Here is a 14,055-nt window from a genome sequence, read left to right on the forward strand (position 1 = left end):
TGTCCAATCACACTTGGCCAATGAAGAATTCTAACTCTAATTCTAATATTGTTGATTTTTAGAAAAATAATGAACCAAATGTCTATTTTATATCCTTCTAAATCTATAAATTTGTTTCAGACTTAAAAGTTGATATTGAAACAGTAAAGGACAGAAACTGATGACCAGACAATGTGAGAAAATAAAGACAGTTGCAGAAAGATACAGTGGATATGTCAGCCAATCCCTGTTAACATTGTGAATGAATATCTATATCATTTTAGAAATACTGTTATATACACAGCTTAATAGCTATTCTTTATTTTGGTTCTTACAATCATTCCTTCTGCCCAGAAAGGGACAGGGGATGGGTGTGTGTATGTGATGGGTTATGAAAATAACCTTTGGAATCAGGATGAAGACCACAGCCTAGACAATGGTCTGACAAGACATGACCCGGGAATGGAGAGTGTCAAAGAGGGGGCCTTTCCTAGTTCTCTGGAAAGTAAAAGGCAAAGGAGAAAATACTGTAAGTTCTTTCAGACTTGCAAGATTCTGTTACTATAACCTTAAAGTAAAGGTAGTACAGTACTCATGGTTTGTGTGTCTTATCTGGATTACCTCAAAGGGCAGACATGTGAGCAGACAGTGAAACACAAAAATGGATCTAAGAAGCTGTAGCCAATTAATAGCACATAAAAGCAATTTTAATTTAGAAACTAATATAGGGCATGTCAAAAGTATTGCCATACAAACATTTCTGCATGCTCTCACAAAATAGTTCATCATCTGACTAAAAATGATATTTTAACACAAGTGCATCAAAAGACAAACAACATTAAAAAGCACTGTAGTATTATAAAGAAAGTTTAGGCATCCATCTATTTTCATAGCACCTAGAAGCAGGTGAATATGTTACATTGTTTATAATGAGAAAAAATCTGAATATTTTCTGTCTGTTCATATCTCTATCTGATTCATTCAGTTACTCAGATGGTGAACTGAAGTCAAATAATAATACTGCCTTTGTCTAACTAACCCTCTCATCACTCTCTCAATGAAAGATAGCAAAAGTATCCTGATAATGCTTCCATAAGCTTGCAAAGAAAAGACTGCTAGGAAGAGAATTGATGAAAACATTAATGAGTAGAATGTAAGCATTTTCCCCTGAAATCAATTATTTACTAAATTGTTTCCTACTACTTCTGCTTCTTTTATTTTGTTCAACATACATACACCAGTATGAGGTAGGTTATACTAACAGAAGGGTCTTCAGACACACCTTTCAGCAAAGTGTGCAGTATTATATGCAACTCACGATCACATATGCCCCAGTGCACCAAAATGCAAATTTCTCTTTAGTATCTGAAAAGATACTTTATTTTAAACTCATAAAAATGATAATATACCTTTATATAATAAAATGAAAGTGTGCATTATCTTATAAATGTTTTCCTTTGTACAAAGATTGCCATAGCAACACTCACTATTTCTTATAGTAAATACTATTAAAAGAATATAGCAACCTTCAGAATACCATCAGTAAAATTCTGTAAACAAGCTTAAGCTGTATTAAGCTGTAAACTGTTCTTATCTATTGTGTGTCTTCTTAGCTATTGTGTGTCATTTCATTCATCTAAATAAAACAGGCATTTTAAAAATACACAATATTCTCAAGGATATGTAAGCACAATACAACCATTTCTTAACTATTTCCCCAGGTTTGAATACTCTACTGCAATGAAATACAAAAACAAGACAATTATCTGGTTTTAGTTTTCAAATATTTGTGATCCAATCATGGGACTGCATTGCAAAATGCAGATTGTGTCCAGAACACACAATAGAACAAAAAAGCTGCAGTGAGACAAAAGGCAAAGCAATTGAAAAAAAAATAGAAGAAAACACCTTACTCTTTGTTGTCCTTCATACCAATCTTCTTCATCAAACCAATGTGAAATACAAGTCATCCAAGCCATAGTAAAAATGAAGATGTTGACTAGGTTACCAAGCACTTGAATAATGATAATGCAACATCGAGTCTGTGTGAAAATTTACTGGCACTACACAGAAATATCTCCTCTGTTCTGTCAAATCAACTGCTCTATAACAAGCCCCAAGCTAAATCTTTAAGAAATGTAAATAACATAAATATCAAGGAATTGCATTTAAACTAGTATATGAGAACTAAACAATAAATAACATTAATACTGTGCTTATTTTAGACTGTATAAAATGCCACCCAAGTTTGCCTTATTGAGAGCCCAATGGATCTATTTCCAAGTAAGTGTGAGTATGCACACCTACCAAGTCCTAATGAACCTGGCTGGCCAGTTTTAAAATTGGACAATACTGTAGCTTCAATAACAGCACATCTTTTATCTCATGCAGCGTCTACTATCTTGACATCAGTATACTAAAAACCTATTTAGTTGAAATATAGATACAATTACTGCCATAGTACTCAGAAACCCAAATAACGTATGAAACGGACTCTGCCCATAACATTTACTAAAATTATAGCTTGGAAATATACTACTGATACTATAGAACTCTAAGTTCCCACTTAAATTGGTTTCTGAAATGAATTTTTTCCATTAGGACTGCAAAATTAGAACTGCAAAAAACAATAATGATTTCCCCAAGGGCTCAATTTCTTGCAGATACAATAAGATTTAAAACTAAATAAGAGGTTACTTAGAACACAGCAGAAATGTTTAGCTCATTATATGAAACTATACCACAGTATCAGGCTTTGTGAAGTTGCTTTGTGAAAATTTAACCCACTACAATAGGGGTGTCAAACTCATGATGATACATCATCATCATGTGACGTATTGCAATTCCCCCCCTCTGCTAATTGGGGATGGGGGTGGCCAGTGTGTGACGCATCCAACCCGTGGGCCATGAGTTTGACACCCCTGCACTACAAGAACCTGGCTCCAGTTTCCTATTCCTGATATAAAAGATTATTTCCCGGTCGAAGGAGAATTGGTAGAGGAAAGCAAACTACAGATATCAAGGATTTAGGAAATAGATTCGAGAGTGGAAATGATTAACTGTGTTACATCTCCTAAGCTGCTTAATTTTAAAGTATAGGAGTGGTTCTTTCCACATTCAAAGCTAGCATACCACTTCCATTTCATACTGACTTAATATAACTGCTGTAGGCTAGATCAGAAAAATGGAACAGTAGATCTGGTGTAGCATTAATTTCCTTGCATTATATTAGAGACATTAAGGTAGTCAGAAAAAGGAGCAGACAGTCCCCAGGTTAAGAATGTTCAACTTAAAGAGAACCAACTTAAAAGGGGCTGCCTGTTAGGACACAAAACTGACCTATTATAAATACTTAAAATGGTGGATGGATGCTGGCAAAGTGATCCAACTCAAAATGGTAGATGATGTTTTTTTCCCCTTGATCCGATGAACAACTGAAGCCACGTAATGTTTTCATGAGTATCACAAAGTAGTGTGTATATTTTTAATATAGCATTGCCACAGCTTTCGCTTTTCATCAGATCAAGGAAGGAGAATATTATCTGCCATTTTGGGTTTTATCACTTTGTCTTCAGAATGGTGATAGATTGAACTATAATAGGTTCTCCTTGAATTGGGCTATCCTTGGTGAAAATCTGCTTCTACTCTAACTCAGTTTTAAGGGATAACACTTGAAGTTGTAAGTTTAAACATCACCAAAAAAAACCTTTGTAAACAAATTTGTTGTTTATTCGTGATATGCAATGATTTGTTCCAACTTGAATATTAGTTTGGATTAGAAACATTGATAAGGAATGAAGCATTGAAAAGCTTCAAAGCACTGAAAAACCCTAGACATCTGTCTTTTGAACTTTCCTGAAATTACTTGCTAAAAAACCTCTTATGATCTGAGCATAAACAACTGAACTTGTAAGCAAATTATACATATATTGGTATTTTAAGTATCTATCACTTCTTCTGTTTAGTTTGCTCTAAATCACAGGTGTCAAACGCGTTGTATGAGATATTGTGACATTTTTTTGCATTTGCAGAGCTGCGGTTGGTGTGGCCTATGTGTGTCACATCCAGCCCATGGGCTGCCAGATACCACTGCTCTAAATAGTTTCTTACTTTTTTAAAAAAGAATCACTACCATAGTCTGAGCAAATTTAACTGTAAAAGAAAGAATATCCAACCTTGAAAAAAAAGACACAACGCAAAAACCTGAACATCCAATAGCTACTAACCACATCTCTACCCAACAACCACAACCCAATCCAAAACCCAATCCACAAATAAACACAACCCAGACAAATATTGATATCCCAATCCTCATCAGAGAAGCTGTTGAGCGTGAACGGAAACGTCCAAACGCCATCTTATTTGGTCTTGAGGACATCAATGACAATGATGACATCACAACTGTCCGAAACATCATCAGTGATTATCAAGCATCAACCATCTCCGCTGATGAAATACTTGACATTTCCCGCATTGGCCGAGAGCTCAAAAACAGAGACGGCTCTGTGGCCCCACGCTTGTGCAGGGTCATTTGCAAAAATGAATCAAGCAAACGTAAATTCATTTACACTATAAATTCACTCGCCAAAACCAACACCAACCATAAGAACCTCCGTTGTCGCCCTGACCTAACCATACAGCAACGTGCCCGCTCCCGTGTACTCCGCACCGAACTCAAAAACGTCTAGACAATGGAGAGAAGGACCTGTACATTGACTACCATGCTGACTGTATCAAAAGTAAGCCACACAACCCGCAACTCAGCTTTAACCCTCAACCACAACCCTACCTCAACCGATCCACCATCACCCAAGACTAGGCATGCACGCCCTAACTACCTCAATTCCAACTACTGCTGGCCTTAAACGCAAACTACTCAATGCAAGAAGCCTCGTGAATAAAATACCTGAATTTTTCCTCCTACTAAATATGGCTAAATTCGACATTATATTTGTCTGTGAAACATGGCTCAATGCATCTCTCCCTGACTCCATTACCACAGTAAGAGACTATCATGTTTACCGATCAGATCGTGAAATTCGTAGAGGAGGTGGTGTTGCTATCTTCTATAAAAGTCCTTACATCTAAAAAATATCCAAGTTACCCAGGAGCTTGCTCTTCCTGAGACCATCATCTGTGAACTATCCTTAAATATCACAATTCGATTCTTACTATATTACAGAGCACCTGATTATGACATCGAACATGTAAACAAGCTAAATACATTACTAACATGGGCTGCATCCTGCCCATATTATCTTTCTTGGCGATTTCAATCTACCTCATATTGACTGGACCCTAAATGATTAAAAAAAACAAGTTTTATTAATTTTTAAAACACACAAATTATCATTATTCATTACATGTTTAAACCTTTTTCCCTTGTAAATTTAACAAGTCAGATAAATTATGATTCTGTTTTAAACCATTTCCTATAATATACCAAAACCTCTTATTCAATTTCTCTTTACTTCTCTTTACTCTTATTCAATATCATTATTATTATTTCATCTGTTTCTTTTCTGACTTAGTTACCATTATTCTCATTCTATATTTCTACAAGTTTTTACCAATTCTCCCCCAATAAAGACATATACACACAACACACAAAACATAAAAAAAAAAAAAATATCTTTTTGGAAAGTAACTTGGACCCAGGTGTCTCTCTCTTCATGGACTTCAATTATATTCATGCTCATCTTACATATCATTACTTATTTTATTTACCATTCTAAGCCTTCTATATTAACTTCTCCACATATTTCACACTTCTTAATTCTACCTTAATTAATCATCTTAGTTTAAATCATTATATTTGTATCTTTTGTCCATTTTTATCATCCCTTTGTCTCATCCCTTATGAAAAAAAAGAAAATCAGTTTCTCCTGAAATCATTAATCAGAGTATGATGCCTTTCTATCTCCCCTAAGTTAATCAAATTAATCTTTAAAATAATATCTAATACCCAATCAGATTTTGCTTGGTACATTCTATCTAACTAATACATCCAACACAATTAAGTGCATAATTAGAGAATAAATCCAAATATTAAAAAGAAATACTATAATAAAAATTTTATAATAACATCAATACCATAATTTTATTAAACTCTTTAATTAAAACAATATTCTAAACCTCTCCTATTATTAAGTTTTAAAACCAATCATTTTTAAGCATTTTAACATTTTAATCTCTTATCAACTCTTAAACCATTACAATACTACCATCTCATCTTATGTACCTTGCAAAATCTTTTTTTTTTTTTTTTTTTTTAAATTATACTTTATCCATTATCCATAAAAATTCCTTTTTCCATTTAATTTCAAAACGTTGTAGCTTTTCTCCACCTTTTCCCTTTCTTTCTTTTCCCAACAAACCTTTCTACCCCCCTTCTTCTAGCCTCTGCCTTACCGGCTTCCCTTCTCTGTCGTATTTCTTTTCCCCTTTGTTTACAATCATCATATTGGTTTTGCACTTTATTTTTCCCTTTCTTAAATGTTTTTTAGATCTTAAGTCCTTAAATCCTTTAGTTTTCTTCTTTTCTCTTCTTTTCTTTTCTTTCTCTCTTCCTTTTTCTGGATCAAATTCTGAGATTCATTAAAGATGGCTCCTTCCTTTCTTTCTTGTTCCTCTGCTGTCTTCATCTGTTGTAATTTTTGTTGATAATTAGTAGCGCCATTTCTAAGAAAAGGAAAGCTTCTTCCACACCATTTCTTAGTTCCTCAACAGAAAGAGCCATTATAAATCTTTTCTTTTCTTTTCTCCTTCTTTCTTCTTACAACAACCAGAATATTCAAAAGAAAATAAAAAAGATAAAACAGTCCCAAAGTTATCAATCAGTCCAAACCAAGGCAGAGTTCTCACTTTCTCCTTCTGGGGTGATATCAATCAAAGAGAAAGAAAGTCCAAATCTGTTTAAAGTCTTGTTACAATATATTCTAGTCTTCAAATCCTTAAGGCATCTGCTCCAAAAAGTCTTAGCATACAAATATTTTCTTTTTAATCCTCTCTCTTCCCACTCATCGCTTAAAACCAATTTCCACCTAAAAAAATAGGTTTCTTAATATCCAGTTATTTATTCCGTAGGAAAAGAGGGAAAGCTATCCTTTCAGCACCTTCCAGCAGCCGCTTTTTTCCTCTTCTGGCAGGTATTATTCAGAAAGTCATACTTTTCAGGAATTTTATTAAATATGTCTTAGAGTCCTAGGAGCCAAGAAAAACTTTCTCCTCTCAATCACTTTCTCCACTTCCTCCTGCGCATTCTTACCCGGCTGCCAGCTTCTTTGTGGCGGCCATTACGGACCACCGCTGCACCGTCCTGGGAAAAGGGGTTCTGCCGGCCAGGGAGGGGGTCTGCAGCACCCCAAACCCTTCTCCGGATCCCCTACCTTCAGCTGCCCCTGCAGGGCAGCCTAGCTCCGTACCCGGCTGGGTGGAGCCCCAAAACGGCTAGCGGCAGGGATCGCGCAGCTTAAATCCTGCCGCTCGCGAAGCCGACAAACCGGAAGTCTCCTGGACCCTAAATGATTGTACAACTGAAATCATACACACAACCTTCTACAATGCTATTACAAATCTGGGACTGGAACAACTAGTAACCAACAACACTAGACTAAACAACTGCCTCGATCTCATCTTCTGCAATAGTTTGAATTTAATTTACGGAATACAAACTAAAGAACCCTTTTCCAGCAGTGACCACAATATGATTGACTTTTGTCTCAACATACGCCCACACAAAAATCACCACAATGATGTAATCCCCAATTGTAACTTCAAAAAAGGCAACTATGATCTTATAGACAACGATCTCTCATCCCTTGATTGGCAATCTCTATTCACTGGATGCAACACTGTTGAAGACCATTACAACATATTTTTACTTGAAGTCAAAAGAGTCATCAAACTATATGTACCAACAACAACTCCCAAAACAAAACAAAAAGCAGATTACCCATAACAATAAGGAAACTTCAATCCAAAAAGAGATCACTCTGGCGGAAAAACAAATCTGGTCACGTTGCCAATTTCAAAAGCCGATACAAAAATTTATGCCACCAGATAAAGACCGAATGCATCAATTATCACATTAAACAAGAGGAAAACCTTCTAAGCACCAATTCCACCCGTGCTTTTTACAATTTTGTAAACAACAAACTAAAAGACTCAAGGTCTATCCCACCCTTGATAGGACCTGATGGTAAAGACTGCAACGACGACACCATTAAAGCCAACCTCTTTAACACATTCTTGGCTCAGTATTTGTAAACAGCAATGGATCATGCCCAGTATTTCCTAGCCGTACCACAGATAACAACAATGATCTAATACATATCGATTTTACAGAAGACAATGTTGAAAAAGCACTACGCAATCTAAAACCATCTCTATCTACTGGACCGGATGGAATATGTGCCTACTTCTTAAAAAGCTATCCACTGCCATAGCCAAACCTCTAAGCATAATCTTTGAAAAATCTTTCAGGACCAGCTCCTTGCCTAACCTATGGTCACTAGCCACAGTCATCCCCATCTTCAAAAAGGAGACCCAAGCCTAGTTGAAAATTACAGACCAATCTCCTTATGCTGCATCACCTGTAAAGTCATGGAATCAATTATTAACCAATCCATCATCCTCCACTTAGAGACAAACAACCTACTCTCCAATAAACAATTTGGTTTCAGAAAAAAACTATCCTGTAATCTGCAACTCTTACACTGCAAAAACATATGGACGACACAACTCGACCAGGGCAAAGCAATAGACGCAATCTACATAGACTTCTGTAAAGCCTTTGATTCAGTGGTACACAACAAACTACTCCTAAAAATAAAATCCTATGGTATCTCTGGACAACTGAATAACTGGATAGAAGCATTCCTGGCAAACAGACAACAAATGGTCAAAATTGGGAGCGTCCTATCAAATTCTGTACCTGTCAATAGTGGTGTCCCCCAAGGCAGTGTTCTAGGACCAACTCTCTTCATACTCTACATAAATGACCTCTGCGATCATATTAAGAGCAATTGCGTTCTTTTCGCTGATGATGTAAAGCTGTTCAATACCACAGACAATACTACTACCCTACAAAAAGATCTTGACTATGTATCAGAATGGTCAAACAAATGGCAACTTCAAATCTCAACAAATAAATGCTCTGTCTTACATATTGGCAAAAAAATCAGAAAATAAAATACAAGCTGAATAGTCAAGAGCTTGTTGATGACCCAAGCTCTGTAAAGGACCTTGGAATACTCACCTCTAATGATCTAAGTGCTAGAGCCCACTGCAACTACATAGCCAAAAGGCATTAAGAGTTGTTAACCTAATCCTACGTAGCTTTTTCTCTGGTAATATCACACTACTAACCAGAGCATACAAAACATTTGCTAGACCAATACTCGAATACAGTTCATCAGTCTGGAACCCACATTACGTATCTGATATTAGCACAATTGAGAAAGTCCAGAAATATTTCACAAGAAGAGTTCTCCACTCCTCTACTCGTTGTAGAATACCTTATGCCACCAGACTTGAAATTCTAGACCTAGAAAACCTTGAATTACGCCGTCTTCGGTCTGATTTAAGCATGGTATATAAAATCATACATTGCAATGTCCTACCTGTCAATGAATACTTCAGCTTCAACCATAACAACACAAGAGCACACAATAGATACAAACTCAAAGTTAACCGCACCAAACTTGACTGCAGGAAATACGACTTCAGCAATAGAGTGGTCAATGTCTGGAATACTCTACCCGACTCTGTAGTTTCTTCCCCAAACCCCAAAACTTTAACCTTAGACTGTCTACTATTGACCTCACCCCTTTCCTAAGAGGTCTGTAGGGGGCGTGCATAAAGCGCACCAACGTGCCTACCGTCCCTGTCCTATTGTTTCTCTTATTCTTCTTTTATTTTTCTTATATGTACCCATTTCATGTATTCACAACTATGTATACACTTATACTTATTATCTTGTAAACAATTGGCAAATCAAATAAATAAATATTCAAAATTCCTAGATAAATGGAAAATGCATTATTTTTTCGTAGTATATAGTTCAGCTTCTGAAAATAACTAATTGTCTTCAAGTAAGACACACATAACAAACCTAATCCACTATTAATGTTAGTTGCCTACTTCTTTAACTAGTATCAACATAGTTGATAGAATCTGAGAACATTTAACTCAGAACTCCATGTCTTTCATCTCTGCTCTACGTGAGCAATGAAACCATAGGCAAGATGAAAAGAAATCAATTTCCCAGCTCAAACTTGTCAACATCATAAAAACTGTTTTTTTCTCCTAAGTCATATATATAAATTATAAGCCTTCAAATCACAAGCATTTTACATTTTATATTCATATAAATGTTTATTTTAAGATTAGTTTCTATCAAATCTGGGTATAGATTATGCCTTTTTAAAACTGAAGTTCAATATTTCTGCAGATAGGCTGTACTGTATAATCAGCTTTTGAACATAAAGAGCAAGCGGCTAATACCATAATAGTTTTAGTAGCCTATACAAGAAAATTAAAGGCTATTAGTTCTATATAAAGTAACAAATGATATATGCTTGTGATTTCTTTCCAATTAGTGCTCCACAAATTTGCTGAATTAAATCTTGGGAATTCACAAGCTTAAACTTTCAATGGAATAAAATTCCTAAATAATCAATATTTTCAGTCATGTAATTTCTCTAATTCAGAATGTTTACATTATTTCAAGATTTGTTACAGTGCAGAACCTTATGCAAATAAATGTTAAGAAAAGGAAACCAATCCAAAAATGAAAAAGAATACATGCTTCAAAAGCCACAATAAAGCAGCCCTAACTTATAAAATATACCTATCAGAATATACAGTGTTTGAATGAAACTAAGGTAGTAATGAAAAACAAGTAAGCATGATTGGGATTGGGATTTTGGATAGATAACTGACAAATAGACTAGTATATTTTGTGTAAATGTTGCTTATATGCCAAGTTTTCTGTCTTGAATTATTTTTTTCCTTATTATGAGGCAGAATACTCTGTAGCCTAATTTAGGATAGTTTTTCTTCCATTAAGTAATTATATTTTGTAATATTGGAATCAGGCTAATATTATTTAGCAATAAGATTAGCATTCAGAAATATGAACAACTACAATTTTGGCACATTTGCTATATAGGGCACTACTATGGGTGAAGACATAAGTATACAGCAATGTCTAAAATACTTATCATTAGGCACTTAATAAACTTTAAAGGAGAGAATAGTCTAGATCAGGGGTAGTCAACCTTTTTATACCTACCACTCACTTTTGTATATCTGTTAGTAGTAAAATTTTCTAACCACCCACTGGTTCCACAGTAATGGTGATTTATAAAATAGGGGACAAAACCCCTACGCCCACCATGAAAGCTGGAACGCCCACTAGTGGGCAGTAGGGACCAGGTTGACTACCACTGGTCTAGATATATACTTCATTCTGATCACAATGATACCAAATGCCAAAACACAAGTTCTGTCCTTTCATATCTGAATTGTAATATCTCACACAAATTCCTCAGTAATCAAGTTTGCTGTTTGATGGTTTGATGTATATTTTATTCCTTGCCTCACTTTCTCCCTGCAGATGCCTATGACACCAGAAAAGAAGCCACCAAAAACATATACCCAAGCAACTGCAAAATGGCATTTTGTAATTTTTTACATACACAATAAAAATCAATACAACTATCTTAAATCATACAAAAAATAGTGGTTCCAAATTTTTTAATCTTAAACATCATAAACAAAATGAAACAACCTGGTTCAGTGGACAATTGGTAGCTAATGTCACTTTCTAAACTATCATTCAGCTTTCAGATGAAATGCAACCAAACATTTTTGTCAGTTAAAAAAAACTTGATACTTAACTAGCACATTGGCAAAACAAAAGGCAGGTAGAAATCATCAGTAACTCCCAACAGAAAACAGCTTCTTATCCATTACTTTTCAATTGGAAAGAAATATATGCAAGACTTTGAATCTTGATCTCCATGCAAAGATAACTTGAATTTGAAACAGAGAAAGTTTCATCACAAAGTAATAATAAAAATGTTCTTTCACATTCTGGTTTATAACATGGCATTTTTTAAATATTTCCTTTAATGTATTTTAATGTGTCTAATTATAATGTTGAGAACTAGTTTAGTATATGGTGTTTAAGGCACCAGGGTCAGTCATTCTTAGCCCTCCTAAGATGATGGCAGTCCATTTCTAAACATCTTGCCATGAAAACGCGTAGTCCAGGTGGTCACCAGAAATCCATATTGACTAAAAGGCATTAATAAAAATATACACATTATAATGAGGTATTTTCCTTTTAGTTATGGCATCTAAGTAATGGTAATATATCCTTAGTATTACTGTTAATACCCAGGACACCTTTTATAGTCTTATTTTGTTAGCTACCTTAAGGAGTCACTAGAGTAAAAAGCAGTATACAAGTAATGTTAATAAATCTTAAAGAGGTTATGCCGTGAAAAGTATTTTATAAATTAAAGCCTACATCTGACAGACTATAAACAGGTATTCTACAATTCATTAGTTTTGAGATTCCTGTTTTCTTGTCATAATGCCCTAACAACTTCATGTTCTCTTCAAGTATGCTGAGCCTTTAAGTACAACACCTCTCTTCTTGCTAATGCAACAAAAATCTTAGATGCATACTTTATTCCTCTTTAAACCTGGCATATTCCAAAATACTAAGGGATGATAGACAACCAGACAAAATCCATACACAGAAATCTTTGCACAAGCACCATTACATGATACATATTTTAATCTCCCTACCCCACTAAAAGTTGTAAACTTTTGTCGATGAAATGCCAGGAACGCAGTATCTTTTCCCCCCGATATGTATGAGGGAGTTCCCAACTCCAGTATGATTGATAGTAAGATTTCACCCCCTCAAGTTGAGTTCCAGACCAGAGGAACCAGCAGAAGAGCAACCAAATAGGCTCAACCTCCCCAGCTTTTCTGGGTAACTCCAATGGCTGCTTCTTTCCGCTTCGCTCCTGCACCTGAGTCTCCCTCTTCTCGCCGCGGCTCTATTTCTATTCCCGGCCTGCTCCCACCTGCCCGAAGGGAGGCAATGGCAGCTGCGCCGGGGCTCCCGATTCAACCTGCACGCCTAGAAGAAAGGCGGCCTGCCAAGGACAGGCAGCTGTCGCACAGAACTTACCTCGTTTCCCCGGCAACGCTCTGATCCCGCCTTTACCTAGTCCTAGCCGTTTGTCGGCTTCTTCTCACCGGGAGGAGGAAAGACTCACGGCTTGATGACATCATCTTGATGGACATCCGAGGCGGGGCGGGGGAATAAAGCGCCAAAGTAACGGAAAGGAAGATGGCAGCGCACGTTGCATCGGAGGGTCTGGATTTAATGTTTGGGCGCCAGGGAACGATCTGGGTTTACGCGGTTTTAATTGACCTTGCCTTTCTTTGGAAAAGCATTGTTGAAAAGAAGGTGCACTTGCTTGGAATTAGTTCTAATAAGAATCCTTCCAATCACACTTTGTTCCTATGTGAATAAATCGTGACGCTTTATTGCATGATCCAAATGCAGTTTGCCTGACTGCCTTCTGAGACTGTTTTATAGCCCTAAGCTTTCCAGCTATTCTCTCATCCGGGTAACAGCTTGGTCTGATCCTTCTTAATCACAAGCAAAGCCAAGTCAGGTAGATGCTGCGTCAGGGATTAATTCACCCATTGAGCTATGATAGCAATTATTTTCAGTGGCTGATTATATTTTTACAGGACACTAAATCACAAATTAGCCAATTGGACTTTACCCTGCTAAGATGTGTGGTCAATTTATTGAGTTTACTTCACTCTGGCGGAAAAACAAATCTGGTCACGTTGCCAATTTCAAAAGCCGATACAAAAATTTATGCCACCAGATAAAGACCGAATGCACCAATTATCACATTAAACAAGAGGAAAACCTTCTAAGCACAAATTCCACCCGTGCTTTTTACAATTTTGTAAACAACAAACTAAAAGACTCAAGGTCCATCCCACCCTTGATAGGACCTGATGGTAAAGACT

The 14,055-nt window shown here is 36.1% G+C and overlaps 1 protein-coding gene across 7 annotated transcripts in view; it reads right to left on the reverse strand.

The window, feature by feature from the left end:
- The window catches only part of WDR17 (WD repeat domain 17), a 74,236-nt gene extending 60,633 nt beyond the window's left edge, over nt 1-13,603 (reverse strand). For 2 of the 7 annotated variants that reach the window (XM_087963309.1, XM_087963302.1), the window contains exon 1: nt 13,193-13,432. Coding sequence is in view for 1 of the 7 variants with exons in the window: in XM_026667203.2 (XP_026522988.1) it covers nt 1,893-1,958 (66 nt within the window). In the remaining 6 variants the exon portion in view is untranslated. The other 5 variants (XM_087963311.1, XM_087963310.1, XM_026667203.2 and 2 more) reach the window with 5 other exon arrangements.
- Nucleotides 13,604-14,055: the final 452 nt, after the last annotated feature.

This window comes from Notechis scutatus, chromosome 4 (genome assembly GCF_049901735.1).
Source record: "Notechis scutatus isolate UNSWTSFEM ecotype Mainland chromosome 4, rNotScu1.2, whole genome shotgun sequence".
Lineage (NCBI taxonomy): Eukaryota > Metazoa > Chordata > Lepidosauria > Squamata > Elapidae > Notechis > Notechis scutatus.